This window comes from Cyprinodon tularosa, unplaced genomic scaffold (assembly GCF_016077235.1).
Source record: "Cyprinodon tularosa strain WSP-4 unplaced genomic scaffold, ASM1607723v1 ctg66, whole genome shotgun sequence".
Classification (NCBI taxonomy): Eukaryota; Metazoa; Chordata; class Actinopteri; order Cyprinodontiformes; family Cyprinodontidae; genus Cyprinodon; species Cyprinodon tularosa.
Window position 1 is genome coordinate 4,317,927 of NW_024039407.1, and position 25,581 is coordinate 4,343,507.

General features: G+C 39.1%; 2 protein-coding genes across 4 annotated transcripts in view; one reads left to right on the forward strand and one right to left on the reverse strand.

Moving 5' to 3' along the window:
* Positions 1 to 4,256: 4,256 nt before the first annotated feature.
* On the reverse strand, positions 4,257 to 10,132 carry zgc:100920 (uncharacterized protein LOC445241 homolog). Of its 2 annotated transcripts, XR_005282848.1 has the most exons (7): positions 9,918 to 10,132; positions 8,509 to 8,646; positions 8,338 to 8,418; positions 7,485 to 7,682; positions 6,483 to 6,540; positions 6,278 to 6,347; positions 4,257 to 4,443 (listed from the first exon to the last, which is right to left on the reverse strand). XR_005282848.1 is itself a non-coding variant. In XM_038309249.1 (6 exons), exons 1-6 carry the CDS (start codon positions 9,969 to 9,971, stop codon positions 4,433 to 4,435), a joined length of 540 nt encoding a protein of 179 aa, XP_038165177.1. In that variant the 5' UTR covers positions 9,972 to 10,131; the 3' UTR covers positions 4,257 to 4,432. The 2 variants fall into 2 exon arrangements, 1 of the variants encoding a protein (XP_038165177.1); XM_038309249.1 differs by lacking the exon at positions 6,278 to 6,347 and having other exon boundaries at positions 9,918 to 10,131.
* Positions 10,133 to 13,180: 3,048 nt separating this feature from the next.
* Positions 13,181 to 25,581, forward strand: part of si:dkey-70p6.1 (uncharacterized protein LOC570575 homolog) — a 37,605-nt gene continuing 25,204 nt past the window's right edge. For both annotated transcript variants that reach the window (XM_038309320.1, XM_038309322.1), the window contains exon 1: positions 13,181 to 13,563. The gene's annotated coding sequence lies outside the window, so the exon portion shown is untranslated. The remainder of the gene's footprint in view (positions 13,564 to 25,581) is intronic.

Below are 25,581 nucleotides of genomic sequence, written 5' to 3' on the forward strand. Positions count from 1 at the left end.
TTTATTTAACTGTAATTTAACTGTATATCCGGACAGAGGAATTGTCCTAGTTAGATTAAAACAGCAGTTCTGACACGCAACAGGCAGCCAATACCAAGGTGTAATAAACTCATACATCTTCAGTGATAATTATCCTAACAATATATATCTATAATCTATATCTTTATTTTTGCCAAGTTAAATTCCAAGAAAGAAAATGGAGTTAGTGTCTTTGATTTCTATCAAAGCGTACAGTGGGAAGAGGCTAACAAGGGAACTAGTGTCAATTGTAAAACAGGAAATATGTTTTCCTAACTTGCAACTTTAGAAAATCCCAATATTTCCCCCTTAAAATTAATACAGATTACAGAGTTTGCACAGTTTAGTTGGTCCCTGCCATTAATTTCCTTTTCTGATTTGTTTTTTATTTTATTTATAATACATTGACTAATATCTATAATCTATATCTTTGTTTTTGCCAAGTTAAATTCCAAGAAAGAAAACGGAGTTAGTGTCTTTGATTTCTATCAAAGCGTACAGTGGGAAGAGGCTAACAAGGGAACTAGTGTCAATTGTAAAACAGGAAATATGTTTTCCTAACTTGCAACTTTAGAAAATCCCAATATTTCACCTCAAAATGAATACAGATTACAGAGTTTGCACAGTTTAATTGGTCCCTGCCATTAATTTCCTTTTCTGATTTGTTTTTTATTTTATTTATAATACATTGCTTTTGGCATTTCATTTATTATCTCATATATAAATGGGAAAACATGAATATTCTGCATCTCATGTTTAATTTCTCATTTATATTTTTACATAAGGGCTTTTTGTTAAACTTCTTTCTGCATATTTCTTTTGCTTTTTGAAATAATCACTAAAATCGCCCTGTTTTTAAGAGTTCTTTTATCACAAGTTGTCATTCAAAAACAGAACAGAGCTGGAAACCAGTTAGAGCTTTTTTATTATAGTTATAACAGGACTCTTATTACCTTATTGTACAACACTGGATGGATAAATCCCAGCATGAACTTATTTGATTGAGGGGTTTTAGTTTTTACATCTGTAAAAGGCTAAAATAAATAATTTGATGGATGTATTTTAATGCAATTGTTTATGCCTTCAAACGATTCTTTGAAATCTAAGTTTGTTATTATGATGTGAGTGAGAACCATAAATGTGGAACCCAGGAATCTAGATTGTCTTGTAGTTGAAGGGCCTAAAGACTTAAGGAAACCTTTGAAGAACAAAAAACTCCAAACATCTGTAAAAAGCATTCACATGGGCTGGTTGACTTCTCGTTTTATTTGCAGGATTTCAGTGATATAACTTTAAGTCTGACACTAAAACAAATAAAAAAAAAACAAGAATGAGAAACAAATAAGAATACAAAACGTTCAAAATAAGCAAAATAGCACTGAACATATCAGACGTATGTTTTTACCCATTGGGTACAAATTTTATTCGATAACTTCTCTAAAATTTATCAAGGGAATCAAATCTAACCTTCAAAACAATTTAAATCAACATTTTCGTACAGGTTGCTTATAATGTAAACACAATATGACATTCTACATTATTTTGCTGATGCATGGTACATTTTTAGGAAAATTTTCAGACCAGACAAAGACAAAATAGTATTTTATCAGGTCTGTAGTCTGCTTTTACAAAAGCAGAGATAAGCTCATCTCTCGTTTTGTAAAAGCAGGTTACATGTAAATAAAAACTAAAGACGTTGGATTTCAATATGATTTTAATACCAATCTGCACTCAGCAGATTGATATATATATATTTATTTATATATATATATATATATATATATATATATATATATATATATATATATATATATATCCATCCATCCATCCATCTTCCTCCGCTTATCCGGGGTCGGGTCGCGGGGGCAGCAGCTTAAGAAGGGAGGCCCAGACTTCCCTCTCCCCAGCCACTTCTTCCAGCTCTTCAGGAGGAACCCCAAGGCGTTCCCAGGCCAGCCGAGAAACATAGTCTCTCCAGCGTGTCCTGGGTCTTCCCCGGGGCCTCCCCCCGGTGGGACGTGCCCGGAACACCTCACCAGGGAGGCGTCCAGGAGGCATCCTAAACAGATGCCCAAGCCACCTCAACTGGCTCCTCTCGACGTGGAGGAGCAGCGGCTCTACTCCGAGTCCCTCCCGGATGACCGAGCTTCTCACCCTATCTCTAAGGGAGAGCCCAGCCACCCTACGGAGGAAACCCATTTCGGCCGCTTGTATCCACGATCTCGTTCTTTCGGTCATGACTCAGAGTTCATGACCATAGATGAGGGTAGGAACGTAGATCAACCGGTAAATCGAGAGCTTCGCTTTTTGACTCAGCTCTCTCTTCACCACGACGGACCGGTACAGCGCCCGCTTCACGGCAGACGCTGCACCAATCCGCCTGTCGACCTCCCGCTCCCTTCTTCCCTCATTCGTGAACAAGATCCCAAGATACTTAAACTCCTCCACTTGGGGCAGGACACCCCCCCTGACCCGGAGAAGGCACTCTACCCTTTTCCGGCTCAAGACCATGGCCTCGGATTTGGAGGCACTGATCCCCATCCCGGCCGCTTCACACTCGGCTGCGAACCGATCCAGCGAGAGCTGCAGATCACAACCTGATGAAGCCAATAGGACCACATCATCTGCAAAAAGCAGAGACGCAATCCTAAGGCCACCAAAACGGATCCCCTCAACACCTTGGCTGCGCCTAGAAATTCTGTCCATGAAGGTAATGAACAGAATCGGTGACAAAGGGCAGCCCTGGCGGAGTCCAACTCTCACTGGAAACGAGCCCGACTTACTGCCGGAAATGCGGACCAGACTCTGACTCCGGTCATACAGGGACCTGACAGCCCATATCAAAGGGCCCGGCACTCCGTACTCCCGGAGAACCCCCCACAGGGCCCCCCGAGGGACACGGTCGAACGCCTTCTCCAAGTCCACAAAGCACAAGTAGACTGGTTGGGCGAACTCCCATGCACCCTCCAGGACCCTGCTGAGGGTGTAGAGCTGGTCCAGCGTTCCACGACCAGGACGGAAACCACAGTGCTCTTCCTGAATCCGAGGTTCGACTATCCGACGGACCCTCCTCTCCAGCACCCCCGAATAGACCTTGCCAGGGAGGCTTAAGAGTGTGACTCCCCTGTAATTGGAGCACACCCTCCGGTCCCCCTTTTTGAATAGGGGGACCACCACCCCAGTCTGCCAATCCAGGGGGACTGCCCCCGATGTCCATGCAATGTTGAAGAGTCGTGTCAGCCAACACAACCCCACAACATCCAGGACCTTCAGGAACTCCGGGCGGATCTCATCCACCCCCGGGGCCCTGCCACCGAGGAGCTTTTTAACCACCTCGGCAACCTCGCCCACAGAGATTGGAGAGCCCAGTCCAGAGTCCCCAGGCCCAGCTTCCTCAATGGAAGACATGTTGGTGGGATTGAGGAGGTCTTCGAAGTATTCCGCCCACCGACCCACAACGTCCCGAGTCGAGGTCAGCAGCACACCATCCCCACTATAAACAGTGTTGGTGCTGCACCGCTTCCCCCTCCTGAGACGTCGGATGGCGGACCAGAATCGCTTCGGAGCCGTGTGGAAGTCTTTCTCCATGGCCTCCATGTATATATATATATATATATATATATATATACATACATATGTATTAGGGCTGCAGCTGAGGCTGACACTAAAATGTTCCCACTTGTGGAGTTTTGAATAGAGGATATTGATAGACGAAATTTTTTTTTGTTTTTATCTTAAATGCATAATCCTTACATGTATTTTTTTTTAAGTTTTCACATAATTACTGCTCTAAGTAGGTCGCTCTGTCAGCAAAAGGCATGTTTTATAGTCCAGTCTATACTCCATTTAACGATACTAAATTAGTTGACGATTATTTCAATAAAGGTCACGATTAATCTGATGAATTGTTTATATATATATATATATATTTATATGTATGTGTATATATATAAAAACTCTGTCGAGCAAGAAAAAAAATATACGTATATATCTATATATATGTATATATATATATATATAGATATATACGTATATATCTATATATATGTATATATCTATATATATATATATATATATATATATATATATATAGATTTTTTTTTCTTGCTCCGCAGAGTTTTTATAAAAGTACACTACATTTAACATTGGAAGATAAATTTTACTGTTATCTTTTAGTTCATTTTAAATGCTAAACATACATACGAGTATGCATGAAAATAAAGATTGAGACTAATTAATAACAAATTAATTATGCCTTTATCACAAATTCCATCCATAAACAGTGTTCCTTATATGAGTTTAGCACAGACAAACACATGACGATGATGATGATTACAATGATGATGATGATGTTGATGACTGGGTCTTAAAGGGCTCTGGATCCTTTCAGGATTATTGAAGAGGTACTTTGGGTTCATTTGTAATCTGAAAAACAAGACAAAAAAACAAAAAAACAATAACTATCATAGAGACTTTCAACTTTTATTCTCAGGTGGATGCTACAGACTAATTAAATGAGCAGGCAACACAGAGACAGCTTTTTCCCAATCTGAAGAACAGTCAAATTACCCAGTTCCATACCACGCTTATTTGCTTAAAACTACACACATCTACCTCTTTCGAAAAAAATGAATTATAATGGAATTTATAAGTAAAATGTTTTCATTTCCTTTTTTGCATAAGCAAGCAAAGTGGTTCTTAAGGGAAATTCCTTGTTTTATGCACCAATTCTGATTGCGAAGTGTTCATTACAGGTAGCAGACGTAACACAACAAAAACCCAATATGAAAACAAATGGGAATACTCTTCAAACAGTCAAAGGTTCTGTAGCAACTCTAGAGAGATTAACACCTCATCAGTAAGAATCTGTTGAAGGACAACTATTAACTGTGCATGACACAGATCTTATCTTAATGGAAGAGTAGCAAGAAGAAGAAATAGTGTTAGAAGAAAATACATGTATTTGTAATGATAGTTGCAGGGCATGGAGGTGCTGTGGTCAGATGAAACCAAAAGAGAAGATGGGTGGAAATAAAAAGGTTGTGATCATGGAAGAAAAGCTGTTAGAGTTTGTAAAAGACATCCAGAGGAAGACTGCTCACAGTATAAGTTAGAATGGCCTAGTCAAAGCCTAGACCTAAGTCTTTAGAATCTGGAGTAATTTAATGCTTTTGACTGATTAAGTCTACCTGAGCTTGGAAACCATTTTACATGTGTCTAGCTGCAAAATCACAATAAAATATATTGTTTGAAAAACAAATTCAAAAGGAAATCGTATTTTTAGAAATAAAGTCTGCTTTTGTTGATGAGAATACCCCCATGATGGGAAACATACTAAATTGAAGTAATTTAAGATCCATCCTTCTCACGAACAAAATTAATCTTGAAATACTGTAGAAAAAAATAATCAAAACCAAAAAAAAAGAGCAGAACCAGAAACCACCTACAAATTCAAACTCCTGCTCCATTTAAATGACTACCTTTAAAATATTTCAGTAGCTCTTAATTGACCACTTAAGTGTGGTTTTAAGTTTAGCAACTAGCTAACATTGCACGGCCTCACAATAATGTGTGTAGGAGGATTATTTCTATGCTGTACATGCATTCTGCATCAGGACGGGAGGACAGAGCTTCTGACCTTGAAGCATAACTGGTGGGGCTGAAAAGAACCAACCAGAAGCTGACAGCAGCTGCCCAATAAATCCAGAGTCCTGTAAGATGCATGGCAGCGATAGGCCACCCATATGGGTAGGATATGCTATAGATGCACCATATTGCTCAAAGTGTCGCCTCACACTGCCATATACCACAATAGCTCTAATGGTTGCATGTGCACCCTGCTTGGTGTGGAGAAACCTGAGTGGCCTGAGCAGATTTCAACTTAACCTTATATTACATCTGTGGGACAAATTACGGTAAAGCTGCAAACCTGGTTTTCTTATCTAAGTATGAACACTCCAAATTCTTATAGAAGATAGATAGACCTGATAGAATAGATAAAGATGCTATTATTGGGAATAGGGAACATCAACAACAACATCAACAAATTGGACCCTACAGGTTGAGAAAACGATGACATGGTTGCTCATGTGCAAAAAAAAAAGCAGACCAATGCTTCGGGTGATTTCACACATCTAATCTGTTGCCTGATTACATTGGAGACTCCGTGTGTGAAAGAATCAGTTCTAGTAAAAAAAAAAAAAAAAAAAACAAGATAAAAAAAAGATAAATCAAAAACAGAAGAACACAATGACCAGACTTTAGAGATGTCCTTGATGCTGTTTTATCTTCCGTTTCACCAGCAGCAGTTAATACTTAATATGAAAGAACTGCAAAGACAATGTTAAAGGAAACTCACTTTAAAATGAAGAACACAGCAGGTAACAGGAACATATTATACAAACTGCTATTAATTTATGAATTACATATTATAATAATGCTGTTAAAGGTGTTTTTTTACTTACAGCTCTCTTCCCCTGAAAATATGCTGACAACATAGCAGGAATAGACTATTGCCAGGAGCTGTGAGAACAGAAACAAAAGAAACGTTAAAGAACAAATGGCTTTTATTTCCAGAATTTAAAAACTAAAATCACAACTTAAAAGGTTTCCAGAAATTCATACATTTTCTTAATTTCTCTGTGAATTCCAATGTTCTTATCTGAATATGATAAAAACAAAATTGTGCTACACATCTGTTTTGAATTGTGATCTAATATTTGAAGTTATCATCCGATTTAGGTTTATTTGTGCAAGTATTTTTTTCAAAGATCGTTTGTTTGGTTTAATTAAAGCCTTAAAGTTTGCAGTTAGTTGATTTATAACTTTTTATAATTTTTTTTTCTGCACACAAAGATTATCTCTAAGATATCAAATGTTAGGAAGGCACGTTTCATGATGCATCTTTTGAATTTGACTTATACAATTCTAATTTTCAGGTTTCAATCTGTCGACATGATCTTGCATTTGAACTTCTTTTTGTTAGAATTCATCTGATTTTCATCTTTAGTACAGTCAATTAAAATTTTGATATGTTAATTTTTTTACTTTAATTTCACACTCTATAATGTTATATTATCTTTTTTTGACTTATATTGTGTTAAAAAGTTATATAGTGATATATATTTTTAAATACAGTAAAATCATATTTATTATCATATATTGTGCCCTATTATTATTATTATTATTATAACCATGACTATGAATAGCATTATCACGAGTATACTTTGTTTATTTTATTTTTATTAATATTATTATCATCAGTATTATTTTAAAATAATATAGTAATAAACACTGAGCACCTATGGGAAATCTGAAGCTTTTTGTTATCTTTTACAGTCAGGGAACCAATATTTAATATTTATTACATACTCAATATGCTTCTGAGCTTTAATTAAAAAATCTTAGGGGCATTTTACTGTCAGTTTTACCTTTAATAATTTAATGCTTAACAAAAAAAGACTCACAGAGAGAAGGAGCTGTGTGGTACTGTGCAGAACCTCTATGTACTGGTATTGGAGCCAGCAGCTGAGCACTGTGGTCAGCTTGGGGTTCTGGTGATCCTGCCACCCGTCAGAGGGAAGGTTTGGACTTTGACACCCAGGCCCGTTGCTCTTCCACCAGGAGGAATGTGAGGACACTCCCAGGGAGAGGATGTTGCTGCCCTGAGAGGGAGAAAACATGGAGCATTTAAACTAAAGTCCTGAATACATTTATATGCAGATGATGAGTCAAAGAGAAATAGACATAGCTGAAAGGAATGAAAGATCAGTTTTTTATCATGATATAATTCAACCTGTTTATTCCTGGATCATGAAACTTATTTTGTCACCGAGTAAACTGTAGAATATTATGAAATGCAACCTCGTTCTCTCAAAATATGACATTATAAAAACTGTTTTACTGCAGATTATATAAACCAGGGGTCTGCAACCTTTTATCCCTGTTCGGCTATATAAAAGTCACTTAGTGCTGCAAATATAACATGACCTTTTAAGAAAACACAACCTATTATTATTGTTAAATATTCACCATAGGGAATCAGCTTCCATCTTAAATCATCAACTGTTTATTTGTATTTTCAGCTAAAACGACTCATAAAGATGAAGCTTGGATTCTCTTCTATTCTCTTCTGTTCTTCTATATAATAAGAATCTGATGATATATACCAACTTTAAAGCTCTTGTTTTTCACCTTTTAACAATGATTCGTCTTTTGAGAAGTTAGTGACATCATTCCAGTTGAACACTGAGTTAATTAGAGACCCCCAGAGACTGCAGGCATCTCTAATTATCCAGCCTAAATGACCAAGAGCCATACCTTTGAAAGGCCTCCCATATCCAGGTAGAGACAGCTCACAAAGACATTCCAACCAACCCAGATAAACATCCACAGCAGGTACTGAGAAACCAGTGACACAGTGGAAATTATTTATCACACAAACACAAGAAATCAAGCCAAATTGATTAATAAACAAGTTAAACTCTTCACCATGATGACGTAGCGCGATTGGTACTGGACGGCCCCAAACAGGCCCAGGATGACCATGATGATGTGAAAGAAGTTGACCATGATGGGGGCCCACTGGTAGCCCAGGAAGTCAAACACCTGCCTCTCCATGGCGGTTATCTGTTGCATCAGAAGAGGCGGAGATAAGAGACAACGCAGACTTTAATAAAACTAAGTGTGGGGCTGCTACAGCCCATCATCATCACTTTTATGTTGTTGTCAGGGCAACAAGGCCACGGGGGATAAAACATGTAGCGGGTGCAGCGGGAAGTCCTCCGAGGTCGTTGAGGAAGGGGGGCAGGGTGGGAAACAGGGACGAGGGGAGAGAGTGGGGGACAAAGAGGGTGTAGTCCTTTATTGTGTTATTGTGTTCATTGTAGGCAGGTAAACTCTGCAGCAGAAGGAATACGTTTCTAATAAATCGAAAAACTGTCTCCTCAGGAGCATTTTAATCAGATAAAACAAACTCAAACCAATTTAAAAACTTGAATCTTCAACCTGGCTTTTAGATTTGAATTATTTTTATTCTTTTTTTTTTTTTTATCAAAATCTTTATCAATGATTGTAAAAAAAAAAAATGCCTTTCAACATTTTAGGCCTTAAAAACATATACTGCTATCTATATTAAATCACACCTGTTGTTTCTACTTTTAATCTGATTTTCATGTTTTCAGTATAATTTATTTAGTAATGTAAGTTAATTATCTCTGCTTTATACTTAATCTTAACTCAAATGGATCCTTTATTCTATTTTTTTTCTGTCCTTGTTTCTAATCTCTGAAAGAACTATGTTGATTGTGTGAAACAAAGGTCTTAGAAAAAAGATAACAGATTCATGTCTTTTAAAAAAAAACTGCATTTAGAATTATTTGAACGCACTTTGCAAACCAGTAAATATTTTAGGCCCAAACGAACGACAAACAAATCCACATTTGAGCTTAAGTCTTCATATTCATATAGTATCTATAACTAATGCATGAAACTATAGAAACTATAGAGTAAATTCAAAAATCATTTAAACATCAAATTTTTAATTAGCATCTACCGGTAATAGTTTATATGTAATCTAACAGTTTTTGTAACAGTCTAAGCTAAATATATTTTTTCACATAATTAAACAAATTCCAATAGGAGGTTTAGTTGCTTTTGTTTAACATTTTCTCCAGGCTGTGACCTGTCATTAAAGAGTTAAGAGTTGACAATATGATAAGCAAAAAGTGCAACAGGTTTAATATTAGATAGGAATGTATCAGGTTTTAAATATTTGATTAGATAAAATAAACATTCTTGTGTTGAATTGTTTTTTTTTCTGTATATTATATATTTTTTTAGAAAGTAAACAGCTGGTTTGATCTGTTTTTATTGGAGAATAAGAAATGAAAATAACTTACCAACTGCACACAGCACAGCAGGGCCAGCATGCATCTTCCAGAGCAGCACCCCATCTTTCTCTGCTCTAATCAGTTGGATGGTGACAGTGATAACAATAGCAGATTTCCAGTTCTTCTTAAGCAGAAGCAACAACACATTGGCTTGGTAAATCCATGACCAGACATATGAGTGAAGCACACAGTGCAGTTTAACCTCTGGAGGAAAACACAGGAGGCTGTCCCTGCATGAGAACTATGGAGAAGGGGGAGGGGAATCAGATGTATGAGGGCTGATTCATGCCATGGCGAGGAAGAAAATTGGACTAATATCAACCTCAGGTTGTTAGAAGGGAGATATATATTTGAAATATGTTTAAACCCTAAAAAGTTTGAATTAGCATCTATGAAGTTAAGATAATTAGCAGGGTTAATGCTTCGAAAAATTATTTCCACCCCTTTACAGCTCAATCTCAAATACATAAAGTGGATCACTTATGGTGATAAATCAACCTTAATTTTGAAGTTGAAGAAAAAGAATGCAAATTTTATAAATAAAAAACTGAAAAGTGTGGCCTGCGTTTGCATTTAGTCCTTCTGAAGGAACATTTTGGGATATCAGCTTTTCCTGCAGTTACAGCTGTGGGAATTTTGACCTCTGTTTCTGTCAGCTTTTTGCATTAAGAGATTGAAATTTCTGCAATTTCTTGCTTGCAGTTCCAGCTGAAGAGCATGTGTGAAGATACTATGGGTTTTTAAGTCATGCTACTAGATGCAGGTCCAGACTGCTTGGATTTAACACATAAACATCCTTTTTCTAAACCCTTTCACTCTTGCACTAGCTGTGTGTATGACATTTTTTTTTCCAAAAGTGCTGCTCCATCTATTTGCCCTTCAATGTTTCACATGCAGGTCTAAAAGTTTTTACTTTTTACTTCTTGTTTTTAGGTGTCCTTTCATCCACTGTTATAAGATTTTATCAATCCAAACCGCTTCTATAGGTTTGGGCTGTGGTCTTACCCTAAAGGGCTAGTATAAGATTGTGACTTAAAAGTCCAAATTGGTCAATTAAAAGGATAAATTGATCATTGAAGAATAACAGCACCTTAGAAATAAACTGCTGAAATAAACATTTTCTGCAGGGTGACTCTGCATAGAGAAAATTTTTATTATCAACAGGATATTTTAGGTAGACTAGACAACTTTGCTGCATTAACCAGTCTCAGGAAACAACTCAAGGAATATTTAGAAAAAATATGATTTACGGTAGGAAACAGAAAGCTTCCAATGCTACAATTAATGAACATAACTTGTAGGGTGATTTATTTTGCAGCAGATGTAAGCAGATCTATATGTATGCAGAGCACAAACTGTAGGTTAAGTACTTTCTTGGCAGGACAATGGATTCCAGACCTTCAAAAGACCTCTCCATCATTATCTCTGTTTCCTTTGGAGGTGGCATGGATCAACCCTCATACAGCAACACGGTCCTCTGCTTCTGATAGGTGGCTGCTCATCTTCAGTGCTCTGAAGGCTCCAGCAGGTGGTGGCAGTGGTGGAGCGAAATAATGTTTAAAGGTGTTAAAAACTAAACTAAACCAAAGGAAAATACACCTCAGGTCAAAAAGAAGCTGTTAAGTTTCTCTGGTTAAACAATGGGTGTGAGTAAAATAAAATAAAAAGGGGGGGGGGGTGTTGTTCTATAACAGTTCATTTTAGCAGTTCAAAAACTCACTATATATTTTTCACATTCGCTTATCACTGAGGTTTACACAGAATTCAAAGAAAAAATACAGAAAATATCAAATTAAAGGCAATCCAAACAGATTATGAGTCCCCTTTGTCATGTATCAACAGAATAGATAGTGATGTAAAATGAGGCAGGGAATATTTTTTGCCTCACTTTAGGCCCTGTACCAGCAGATCAGTGTTAGAATATCACTAAGATGCTGAGCATGTTTATTCCTCCTGATAGCTACATCCAATTGGATCATACAAAAGCTCAGATCATCTGAAAATAATTTCTTTAACATGTTCCCTGCAATCGAGTAGGCGCTGCAGTCGATAAAATTTAAACCAACAGAACACTTGTGGATGTGATAAAAGGAGATTTCATTTATGCACATTGAGCTGATCGATATTTAGCAACTCTATGATGCTGTCACGCAAATGAGACATCTGCCACCAAGAATAAAGGAATTCTAAAGGTAAGGATGTTGATGAGTTTAATTATTGGTTTTTGTGTCAATAACCATGCAATACAGGCCTCACTATGACTTGCATGTTATTAACAGGAGAGCAAGGTCTGCTTTGTTCTTTAGCTTTAGCCTCTGGAGCCCTGACCTACAATACAAGGTTTATTCTACATGAAGAATAAAAGGAGTTATGTTCTTGAGCTAAGCTATTAACTGAGCTATCTCTACAGTTATGCTGCTATAGGCTCAGACTTCTGGAGGACATAGGGACCTCTATTTCATCATTTTGCTTCATACTATCTCTATTCCTCCACTATGCAGAATCTGTTACTTTGATCTCTAACTTTATGCTCTCTCTGTCTTTTCTCATAGTAGCTTAGCCTTATCTGTTCCTGGTTGGCTGTGCCAACACCATCCTGGAGAGAAATATGAGCTGTGCTGCTGCCATCAACACCTTTGTTTATAGATGTTGGAGATCGGCCTGTTTTTCCAGTGTAGTCCTGTTTCTCTGACTGTGACTTGCTGGATGTGCTCTCTTTATCCTCTGACAAGGGAGCTGGCTCGGAGCTCATGTGCCTGGCTGTGTGTTTCCTGGACCGGGCCGCCTTTTACAGTTGCTTTTTCTATGTCTTCTTCTGTCTGCTTGAACCCCAGTCAGCCTCAGTAGATGGCCGCTCACACTGAGCCTGGTTCTGCTGGAGGTTTCTTCCTGTTAAAAGGGAGTTTTTTCTCTCCACTGTTGCTGCAAGCATGCTTAGTGTGAGGGATTGCATCCGAATTAATGAGGCGATGCAATCAACTGGTTTTCCTTAGATAGAAAACTTTGAATCAGTTTGAGTGGATGATCTGGTGAACTGTAAAGCGCTTTGAGATGATGTGTGTTGTGAATTGGCTCTATAGAAATAAACTGAATTGAACTGAAGTGTTTATCTATCCATCCATCCATTTTCTGAACTGTTTATAATATCTTAATATAGGCTCCTTCTGAACTTTTAAAGATTGAGTCAACCCTTGGTCCTCTAATTGCACTTCCATAAATTTCCGGGGGGTGGCGCTGGAAACGAAAAGGCAGGTTAATAATTTGGGGTCTCCAGCTCTGCCTGTGTCACATGGAAGCAAGGCAGCTGAGCTGAGGGGATGTGAGCAGAGATGGAGGGGGCTTAAGGGACCGAGGCAGCCGCAGATCATTTTGGAGACGCATCAGGATCTTTATTTTTTATCATCATCAGTAGCCGGATAAAGAAAAAAAGGGGCAGGTTGAGCTCTTCCCAGCCTCTCCTCTTGGCTGGGGGTGCGCGGACAGGGCGCATGAAGGATGCCACATGAACTATGCTGCATCCTCATCCTACAGTGAAGAAGCCCAGCTGTTGGTTTTGCTGTGATTATGTTCGCATGGAGCTTTTGGTCTGATGGGAAGCAGAAACTGAAGGAAGCGACAGGAGCCGATGCTGCGCCTCCCCAGACCTCTGAGCTGAGTGAGTACAGGGGGGCTGCTATAGCGCAAAGCTGAGTGTGACAGGCTGGAGGGAGGCAGAGAGGGGGAGGAGGAGGAGGAAGAGGAGGAGGGGGTCATTCATGACTATATAGATTCAGCTCGATAAGCATCTTTTATTCTTCTAGGAAACGCAAGCTGTGTCTCTTTGTGCTGCTTTGTGTTTTCTCCATCTGCTCAAACATCCAACACAAACGCACGTGCGCAGTCCCCTCAGCATCACCGCATCGCCTTTATTTTGGGATTTAATCCGCATTCATCAGATAATAATAACTCCATTGTGTTTTGATGAGAAGGGGACAATTAGGGCACTTTTTTGTTTGTAAATTTGATATAAATAATAATAATAATAAATAACACATTAACCTTCACTTAAAAAAATGTCCCCTCACGCCTCCCTCACCCCCATCGCGGCTGATTAATTGGGGGTGTGGAGAGGATCTGGCTTTGTCGCGTTAGTTAGCAGCTGACCTCGGGGACACAGCATCCCATCCTCACTTTGATCTGGAAATGAATCGGAAACGCTTTGATGATTAGGAGGAGGCAGTGAAAGGACCTGGGCTGCAGGCTCCAGAAAGCAAATCCCTGAAAATAAGCCACTGCATCAGAGTCTGTGTCTTTCTACGTTTTTTTATTGTAACGCCTAAAGCACCCAGAGAGCAGGAAGACCCCCCCGCCCCGCACGGAGGCCGGTGTCAGTCGGCATCAGAGGAGTCGTGGTTTGTAACCTGTTGTCAGCAGCATTGCTGCAGCTTGAGCCCAGAGGCGCGGCGAGCCGCGGCCAGCCAGCAGTCTGAGTGTGATTGATGCGTGCTGAGCTGTTACCATCATGAGCCAGCCTCCCTGGACACGCACACACACAGAAGCCCTTCATGCATGAATATCTTTATTTTAGCAAATGAAAAAAAAAAAGGGAACTCTGTAAAACCATGGTGCTGATCAGGGGCGTTGGTAGAGCAAAGAGGACAGTGGAAGCACAAGTTTGGATTAATTAGTGCATTTTCTGCAACAAATCAGCTAAATACCACAACAATCAATCAGTGATGTTGGTGAAAATGATTTAGCATAACTAGAAAAAAATGCCTTGTTGATGTCAAAGGTCAGGGAATATTAGGAAGACTATTTCCGTTTCTTAGAACAGGGCAGAATAGCAGCTCTGAAAGGACATGCTGAACCTTGAAGCAGATTGGCCACTATAGCAGGAGACGACACCAGGATTCACTACTGTCAGCTCAAAGCAGGAAAGTGAGGCTCAGCAAATTATATTAACAGATTGAAAAATCATTTTCTGGTTGGATGCAGGGATACTTTTAGAAAATGTATAGCGGTGGCCAGGCAGGGGCCAATTTGTGCTGAGAGGTGACTGGGAACTGCTAGGTGCCTGCAGTTCAGCGTGAATCTATACTGATCACAATGAAGCAACAGGAAAATTAATGAAGCAGCTATATTTTCCAAACCACTGGATTTTCATGAGACAATAGCTACTAAAGCAATGCACATATAATGCTGGATAAATACCTTTATCTTTCTACAATATTTTTATATTTAAATGGGTTGAGCAGGTGTTCTTTATCTTTAACTACTTGGAAGACTCCTAGATGTATGCAGGGAAAACATTTACCCCAAAAATCATAAAAACATATTCTTAGTTCTCTTTAATTGTAAGATATTGTTACGAAAAAGTAAATGCGGTATTTTCATAATTAAGTTTAAAATGTCATAGTAGGACATTCCATGTGGTATCACTTCTGCCACCCTCTGATTTAGAAGAGAACTGCTTGTTCCAGAGGTGGTGAATTGCATCCCAGTGGGAACAACAAATCACCTGTGTGGCCAATGAATGGGTAGGGGGTGGCTTTAGCATCCCCCACTCCCCTGATCTGCCCCACGGTTGGATCAGACATAGATCCATTCTGTTTTGGATCAGACTGTTGGTCGTTAAATACTGTGGATATATCAGCACCACTCTTTGGGCGTATTAGTACCAGCCAAAAGCCAGAGCTATAGGTGATGACCATGCAGATTAATTTACCATGTTCTGATGGTTAACAGTGCACCATGTTATAAAGCTTATATAATCTCAAACTGGTTTCTTGGAAGATGAAAATAATGCAAGAGTAGTCTGAGGGGCTCCAGATATTAATCCAATGAAAAAAGCAAGTCCAGCTCTTTGCACGTTCCCACTGGTATTTAGGGATTTATTTGCTGATCTCTGAGGTTGGAAGGCCATCTTCTTAGAACCCTAATCTTTAGCTCCCTCAGGTCCTTTGGTTTATCTGTTTCTTGGATTGCACTCTTCTGGAAACAGCTCTCACAGGTTGTCCTTACAATCTGCTGTAGTCACTCCTCCAGTTTCAGGATCAATTGATGACAACTTCCATCACCGAGGCTAAACCCACAGCGGTGGGTAGTTACTAGTTACATTTGCCTGAATAAAATCTTGAAATAAGTGTATTTTTAGGAGAACTTTACTTCTTACTTTTACATTAGTAATATATTCGAGAAACATGGCTACTCCGTCTTTGAACACCAGGTGAATATACGGTAAAGAGTCAATGTTACCCGTAGAAGTTCGTTATTCTCATCTAAAGAATTACTTTAATATGAAAATTCTTTTCTGCTTAAGTTTTTCATTTTTTTAATCTTTCTTTATTGTATTTTTCATTTATTTGAATCACTAAAAGACCAGAATGTGTACATAATCCTTTCTTGCTTTATTTTTAATCATTAAATTTAGAGATATCGCCCAGTATTCAACTCGTCTTTTTACCAAATACTCTTTTACTGTTATCTGAGTAATTCTACTTTTTTAATAAAATAAGAAACCGTTGAATCAGTGCTACTCTTACTTGAGTACAACTCTTGGGCATTTTACCCACCTCTGCTGACCACAACATCTCTTTTTCCTCTTTGTGCCTGTAGTACTTTTGAGCTTCTGTGTCTCTTCTTGATGTTGCTATCACTTGAAAACACAGCTCCTCTATATCCACCACTTTGATGTCCAGTTTTTCGGTCTGGAAATATACTGAAGGATAATTCTCAACCACTCTTGGTGATGTTTTCACACTTTGCTTTTGGGACATTCAGCCAGTGCACAGGTGTGTTTATGCTATTCTAGGGTTTAGACTTAGGAACATCCGTCCACAGCCTGCATATTTTGTCCTCTTTGAAACGATAGACCTCAGCCACTACTGCTCTTGCACCAGGAGCCCTTTCCTCTGCGGCTGCGCTATCCACGTACCCACCTTCTCTGGGTATTGATAGGACATTGTGACTAGTACACACCCTACCGATGCTCTTCCTGGTCTTTTTCTTACATTCTGGGTTCCTCCTGGCAGAGACATTTAGCAGTTTATGACTTGAGCTCATATTGGAGATGTATTGCTAAATCTTTGCTGTTTCTTTCCAAGTTGGGCTTCGGTACTCTCTGGACATTGGCCTTCTTCCCTCTGCATGGTATAGATGGCCGGATGCCTCTGTGCATTGTGAGGGGCGTCCTTGTCCGAATCGATGCATAATTCACCAGTTAGGATTGTCCTTTTAAAACAAGCAGGACAGCTGCTATTAAAGGTATACTATGCAACCGGTGTTGATTTTCCAGCGAGGCTCCCCCCAGAGGGCGAAAGTAAAAGTGCACTTTCGTAAATATGCTCAGCTGTTCTCCTGGTTTCTCCGTCAAGCCAGGCGCGGTTGTTTTGAGCTTAGCAGATATGCGAACGCAACAAATCCCCGTGTCTACTGCGGTAAGTGACTATTTTGTTCCAATTTTCGAGTTTGAAAATTTCGCTGTTTTCTCGCTGGTTCCGCCATGATAACTGCACAAATATCGCCACTGCGCTAGCAACGAGCATGCCTTTCACTGGGCGCGTCTAGCAGTTCTCGCCGTAAAGTAAGATCAACTCTCGCGATGCACAAGACTTCTGAGCCTGTGGGTGCGGGCCGAGGGCTCCTGCAATTGCAAGTACGGTATTTCCCCTACAGACCACTAGCCTGACGTAGTCCGACTCAATTCTAGTTCGAATATGAGTCTGATACTGCTCCATAGAGCTGTGATTATGGGGAGTGTTTCGAACGAACCAGGAAAAAAAATAATAATAAGAGCAACGGAGTGCGTGACGTATGTTAAGTGAGGAATAGTTGTTGTCCACAAAAATCAAAGTGTGCAGTTGCACGCCTATAATAAGAAGATGAGACTTGATCGCGTTTCTCTGTTCCTCTTTTAAAATTAATTTGCTGTCGATATCTTCTAGAACAGACCTAATAGCAGAATCTACTCACCTAAACTCTCCAGCGGCAGCCATTATTGTTGTCACCCAAGCGCGCATTGGTCACGTGGTTGATTACGTTACTGTTGGTCATCTGTCCATCATCGTATAAAGTCCGCCCTGACAATTTGATTGGATCGCCTGACAGTGGGCGATAATACTCGCGCTACTATGGAGCAGAGCCAGACCGAACTTCCCAACCTCAAACTTTGTGGGCGGGACTAAGTTCGGAATGGCACCCAGGCTAACAGACCACCAGGGCGGCCGAGAAAACCTTTGTTCGACCTGAAATGACTCATTTAATCATCCAAAACGTTATGGAACACATTAATTAACTGAAAAATGTTTTGCATAGTATTGTCCTGTGTGTCTCTGTGTTGCCCTGCGATGGACTGGCGACCTGTCCAGAGTGTACCCCGCCTCTCGCCCATTGACTGCTGGAGATAGGCACCAGGACCCCTCGCGACCCCACTCGGGACAAGCGTGTAAGAAAATGGATGGATGGATGGATGGATGTTGCATAGTATGCCTTTAAGGAGTTTGGCACCCTTGGTACAGGCTCCTAAGGATGTTCTGTTGGCTTGGGATTGGGTGACTTTGTAGGCCAAGGAGTACAGTGTACCCATTATTCATAAACCAGTTTGGGCTTGTACTTCTAGTAGATTCAAAGTGGGGCTAACTGGGAGCACTGGGTCTATGATTAGTCCATTTTTTAAAAAATCAAAATTTAGTTACTTAAAATTTCTCTAGTGGAAATATTATTTGGATTTCTGTTTGTTTCTTTTGGATATCATTGATAGTTCCTGTATCTTCCTGAAAACAACGTAGTGTTTTCACAAGCAATAGAAACACATTGATATGGCATTAAAAAAATTAAAATGCCATCACAAACTCCTATCACACAAATTTTGGGAAGTCATTGGAAGCAGATTTTTTTTAAAGTGTAGTTTCTTTGAGGCGGGTTTAAATAATGATTTACCCCCAATAAAAATAGAAAATCCAACTGTGAAACGTTGTTCTGTAATGGAAAGAAAACTCTATCACTCTATAGGTCAGTGTGATGGATATAACATAAAATATCTTACTTGTAGCTTTAATTTCTAAGAGGCCTACACATATGTTTTTCTTTGTGCTGATGATGTTTATTTGAGCAGAAGCGTTGTAAATACTAGACCCTCTTTACACATTTAGGCTTCAGCTTTCTTCCTCACAGGGGCATGGTTAATCTTTGCAAGCAAAACATTTGACCTAATTCACATTCTCACACAATAGCATACTCCCCTCACTCTCTCTCCCTTCCTCCACCTAGTACACACACACACACAGACACACACACACCCAAACGTGTTCCTGTTATTTGTGTCACATGGAGGGTGAGGATTTTGCTCCACATGAACTCCCAGGTGGTTTATCAAAACCTGAGCAGACTGACATAGCTGGGCCACTCCTGGCTGGTGCGCCCTGATTCCAAAGGGACTCTAGTTTTATCAATAATGAAAACACATGTGAATGCACGACCTGTTCCTGGAAAATTAAACTTTCACTGACTGTAATCAGGACTAGCTGTGTTCCCAGAAGTGTCTTTTCCATGAAGCTTACACCCTAAATGCTCGTCTGCCTTTTAGACCTTGCTTGTTATTTTGCACAAAAACATTAAACATTCAGCTAAAGGAGATTATGGTGACCTTTAAATGTGATATAAAATGTTTGCAGTCAAGCAAATGTGCTGTCTGGCATGCTTCAGACTTCTTCCTTAGGCTCTCAGATGCTGAAACAGATCCAAGTCTACAGGTGAACCGGAAAAAATAGATTCCTTTATGATTAAAGGATTAAATTTCAAAGTCGATACACTGCAAAGAAATCTCACACATACTTTATTCTGGTGTTTGATTTCCTCTTTCTGTTTAGAAAAATCCAATACATTAATTTCTTGCAATATGACTGGAATAAAATGTCAAACTTTTGTAACATTTTAATGGAAATACGTTTTTTGTGTTGTTAATTTAAACATCAATAAATCTTATTGTTTTTTTCAATGTGTGAAAGACCAACATGATTAAGTTTCTTAATGTAAAGTAGAAGAATATGGCTTAATTTTGTTTTTTCATGAATGAACATCTGAAAAGTTGCATGCATTTGAGTAAAGCTGTTTGAGTCCTTCTACATGATTTGGTCATCAAGAAAATGGTAATTTTTACCCATTCTTCTTTGTAAATGGTCCCCGTTCTAACTCAGATGATTGTCTGTCAATGTCAAAGTTCATATCTTGACACAGATTCTCAATGAAATTTAGATCTTAGTCATTTTGAAGTGACAATATTTAGATCTAAAGCCTTCTATTGTAGCTCTGATTGTATTTTTAGGATCTGTAATCAGTTTCCTTTGCTGCCTCTAATGGGATGTCTTCCAGGATTGTCCCATATTTAGCTCGATCCAGCGACTCTGACCATCTGACCCTGCTAAACAATCATCTCTCCACAACATAATGCTGTCATCACCTTGTTTTAGTGTCAAAGTAGTGTTTTTCAGAATGATATTTCAAGTTGGTAAACTGTTTTGGATGTGGACCAAAAGCTTTGCAGCGTCTTTAACATGACTTGTCATTGGCATGAAAGTTGCTTTCAAAAAGGACATCCTTCCTGTCAGTTTACCACAAATTCTTCACTTGTAGAGTGCAAGGCTAACATGCATTCACTGCAGCTCCACTAGAGTTATGATGGACATCATGGCTGTACTTTTAAATGTGTTGTGGATGATTTTTAAAAAGACCCGCCCTCTCCTCTTAAAAAAAAAAGTTCAAGAGCATGCACGGGCCCATTCATCCTCGTGCACGCTCTGTTTCAAATGTGCTGTTCTCTTAGCTCATACAAGCTTACTGTGTCCACATACAGCGGGGACTATATAGTGGACTTTATAGCAACCACAGTTAACTGACTGTTCGGGCAGATGATCACTGCTTTTTTCTCTGTTGTGGTGCCTGCACCACCTTTGTTATTAGTCGTCACTGTCTGGTAGCGACAGCCTATGGCGACAGCGGGCCGCTGTGACAGCAAATCCCATAATGCTTTGCGAGGAGAGCTCTCTGCACAAAGCATCCTTGGATATATCTGCCTCTTCTGAGGCCTTTCTTTTCTTCTCATACACTTCGTAGACACTTTTTCTCTTACGACCCTCGGCCATTTTCACAGAACCGCTTTGAGAAAGGTGAGCTTCAATGAATGTCTGAAACCGTAGCTCACCACACATATGTGGCAGAAAGTGCGCATGTGCAGAAAAAGATAACGGGGCGAGCACGTAGAACGGCGTTACATTAACGTACCACCAGAATGATTGACAATTAGTAGGACCACTTATTTAGATGATCCACCAAGCAATGAAAGTTATACCTTTAATTGTAGGCTGGCCTGTCAGCTTTTAGTCTAGCATGTGTTACTTTTCCCCCCCCTTTTTGAGATGATAAATTTAACAGAGCTGTTTGAGATTTGCAATTGTTTTTTTAGCTCTACAAACTCAGCTTAAGTCTCCTCCATCATTGTTCCTCAAAGCTGTCTGTTCTATCTTGATATTTGTTCACTTATTCTCTAACAAATGTCTTAGACCTTCAAAGATGAGCTGGATGTTTAACAACCGAAAAATTTAGGGGTTTTAGAGTATAGAAAAGTCGTTACAGTTGGAAGTCCAACTTTTTTAGATTTTTATTAGTAATATGTACTGAAAACCTTACATCCTCTTCCTTCTGCTTCAGGATTATGCACTACTCACTGTTGTTCTGTCACATAAACCTTACCTATTACATAAATTTGCTGTAGACAGGCCCTACAAAATGCAATAAAGAAACAGGAGATATTTTTTTTTAGAATTAAAAGACCAAACATTGAATTAATTGTAAAAGAAAAAAAGTGTTCAAATTCCTGAGTAGTTGAAGATACAGAAAAAGAGCAGAGAATTTATTGATATGATGAAAATAAACTCTCAAAGGTATCTTTTCTGTGGACTTGGGAGGCTTAAATACCAATAAAAAACTAAAAATTTAAGATGAAGTTTAAGACCAATGGTAGTGATCAGTGATGCTCTACTTTCTGCACCACATGCAGCTTTGGCCTCAGTGAATAGTACCTTGTTAATCTGAACCACAGGGGGAGCAATGATAGTTTGTGCTGAGCACACAGAGCTCTACATGCAGAAATGGGGGCTCTCTGTGTTTAGTAGAAAGGTAAGACAGAGGAGAGCTATTTCCTCCGACTGTTGTTAGCACTCTGTCCAATTGGTTGGTACAGATGGACGAAGGAACTCTAAGGCCGGAGATTAGACCGCAGTGCTGAGGCGACACTCTGATTAAACACCGCTGGCTCAGGTAGGGGGATAGAGGGAGAATAAGAGAATAATGCTGGAGAAGGTGTGTAAGTTATGGACTTTGACTTGGGAAAACACAGGTACAGGAAATATGGGGTGCAAAGAAAAAAGGAAATATGATTGGAAAAGGAAAAAAATGAAAGGAAAAGAAAGAACTGGGAAGTAACGCAAGGTCAATGTAGAAAAATAAAAAGGAATGTAAAAAAAAAGAAGAAAGGATGGGAAATTAAAGAAACAAAGGAAAAGTGATAAGGGGAGTATTGAAAAGGAGGATCCAAAGGAATGAAAAGAAACCAGAAAGTTATTTAAAGAAGAAAAAAGGAAAGTGAAGAACATAAAATTAAAGGAAAAAAAGGAAAGGAATCCTGTTTGGAAATGTGACATCTTGTTCTCATCATCTTCTTTCCGCATCTTCAAACACCTGCCACACAACTCCCACGCGTGTCTTCCTTCCTCCTCTCTTCTTTCTTTTCCTCCACACCTACACCTTTCCCCTTTCTTCTCTCTCATTACGCTCTCTATCTCTGCCGCTCAGCTCTGTTGTCAAATGAGCAAAGATACAATTATCCTGACACAGTGGCAGTCGAGAAAAGATGCATATTGTTCTTCAGATCCATCCTGATATTTCACATTTTTCATGATCCTTGGATGATGGATTCTTTCCTGTGACATTTAAAGCAGGCCACAGACAGCTACAGCTATTAAAACAAGTTTGATAGACACACCAGGGAAACATATTCACTGCTGCACTTTAACTAGACATCCTAAAAGAAGAAATTATAATTATAATGCTGCAGAAAAGCCACATATTCATGGTCATGGATGTTAATACTATTAGAATCTGAGCGATTTAAAACAGATGACAAAGCTGTTGTGTTAGCATTGTCAGGACTCCCCAAACAAAGCAATGTTCCTCAAACCAGGGTACAAAGAATAACTGAAAAGGCCCGAATGTAACATTTGGTGCAAATTAGATGTCATGCTGGTAACAGTTGGGTTCTTGTCTGGATGTCTACTGAAGGAAATGCAAATTACCAAAAAGTCTGCAAAACTTTAACAGCAGGATGCAGAGCAAACTTCCGCCATCTCTTTAATGCATTTAATATGTTACCATAAAACTGCTTTTGTTATATGATCCATGAGTTCTGATGAAATACATGCAAAGAAACAATACTGTGTAAAGCTACATCCGAAAAACTGATGTGGTGTTTCTTCTTACCTGTGCTGCTAATAAAAAGGTATGTGAGGACAGATTTATCATTTGAATACTACATATTTTATTAGCTGCTCTAGTAATAACATCTCCAGCTTGATATCCACGCTTGCATGTTGCCTGCATCCTCTGGAATAAATAACTCCCTGCTCAGTCACTGGGAGACATTTATTCCAAAATGGTTCTGTGTGATGCTGGCTGCTCCAGTTCAGGCTGAAATACAATCACAATTCATTATTTAAATGTTACACTTACTGTACACCATTGGGTGAACATTGCTACAATAAGAAAATAGATGGTTACAATCTGAATTATAGAAGACGGGACTAGGTCTTCATAAAGCATTAGAATATGAAGTTTTGATCTGAGAATGTCTTAAAATCTATCTGAACCCCTGTGTATTGTTTGGGTCTGTGGGACATGGATACCTTTTTATAAAAAGAAAATGTATGGAATAATTTTTTTCTTGGTGCATTTTCTGTCAAAATAAAATAAAAACAATGCATCAATCAGGAAAAAAAAATGTGATAAACACCCAGTGTGTACATTCCCAAGCAAATTTATGTTACATCCAGGATGTTTAGGTGTTTGGACCAGCCCATATATAGGTGTGAACACTCATTCTTTCCTTCTACCTCAACTCAACTCAAACTTTATTTATAAAGCACATTTAAAACAACTGGGGTTGACCAAAGTGCTGGACAGGAATCACAGTTAAAGCTACAGTGTGTAATTTTCAGCGACATCTAACGTCCAGACTGCAGACCGCAGCAACATGAACATCTCCCCCCAACCGCTTCTCCCCCCCAACAGTACGGCGAGCGTTACGGGACAAAATGTCTTCCACGACGTCGCATCAGCTACCTTCTCAAGTGATGAGGTTTGTTTACATAGATGATTTTAATACTGCCATCTATTGTTCAGTACCGTCTCAGTTCATCTCTCTCAACTTGCCGTAGTTACTTTCGAGCGTAATGGGCGATCTCGCAATCACTAGTTTGTTGACTCTGCGCTGCCGTAGCGCAAAGATGTCTGCCTCCATAGCTGCGAGACCCGCTCCTATGTAATTATAAATAACGAATTCTAAGCCATCGCAAATATTAAGGTTAAGAGGCTGAGCTCGTAGATGATGATAAATAACATAGTTATGTCTAAGATATTACATTTCTTACTGTATATCCCTGTAATTATTACACATTGTAGCTTTAATGCCTCCAACTGAGTCTCCTGGAGTTTCTTATGTGCACCAGGTATAAAAAAGCTGCCACTTTTCCTTCTTGTTATTTAAAGATTTATTTTTCTCAGAAAATTTCCTGACAAGGCAACAAAAACATTTGTTAGTAAGATTTGCATTTTAAATGGCCAAAACGTGTTAGATAGACAGTTTGGGGCAGAGCCACTTTTAGGCCTTTCCAGAGACGTTTAATTGGCTTTAGATCCAGATTGTACAGTAGGTGGACTCACAGAAATCTCCTAAATCTCTACTTTGTCATATTAGCTGGGTACTTTATGTACATGTTGTATTAGACCATGGCTAAACACTGAATTGGAATCAACTTTAATGGCCAAGTTTGTGTGCACAAATAAGGATTTGAGCTCAGTTTTCTATTGCTCACTGCATAATCAAACGTACAAGCTACAGTCACACACTATACTGTGTATAAAGTTTGTCGATATACGCTATAGTCAGAATTCTAGTCCGGTATGGAGCTAGTTTTCTTAAGAAATCCCCCATATTGGGTTGTAGTTATAGTACCCTGTATGTTGTCTAGATGACCAGTTCCTGCCGAAGAACAACACCTCCACAGCTTGATGCTGCCACCACCATGCTCAACAGAAGGGATGTTTTCACAAAGGTCAAGAGTAGTGCACATGGGTATTACAGTTTTTTTGGTTTCATCAGAGCAAAACTGAATCTTAAAGGCCTTACTGGTGAATTGCGTTTATCTTCTAGATGGTCTTCCTCTATGGAAATGTTAGAGCTACACTATGACTGTTGTTTTTTTGTATCTCTGACCAAGTTTCTTTACTTTATTATTTTTTAGCAAAATAGGCAGATCCAGGGATTTCAAACTTCTTCTATTTTTCAAATTCTTAAGGCTGTAGTATTTTTGGCTGATTTAATGCTGCCTGAAATTAATGTCATTTTTATCCTGCTGCAGATTTGTGC

What these genes read in the sequence shown, in the direction of transcription:
- zgc:100920 (XM_038309249.1), bottom strand. Translation starts at nt 9,971, where the DNA reads ATGGGGTGCTGCTCTGGAAGATGCATGCTGGCCCTGCTGTGCTGTGTG. An exon ending in TGCTGTGCTGTGTGCAGTTG is followed by an intron (nt 8,647 to 9,917) that starts GTAAGTTATTTT and finishes CTGATGCAACAG; the next exon opens with ATAACCGCCATGGAGAGGCA. An exon ending in AATCGCGCTACGTCATCATG is followed by an intron (nt 8,419 to 8,508) that starts GTGAAGAGTTTA and finishes CTGGTTTCTCAG; the next exon opens with TACCTGCTGTGGATGTTTAT.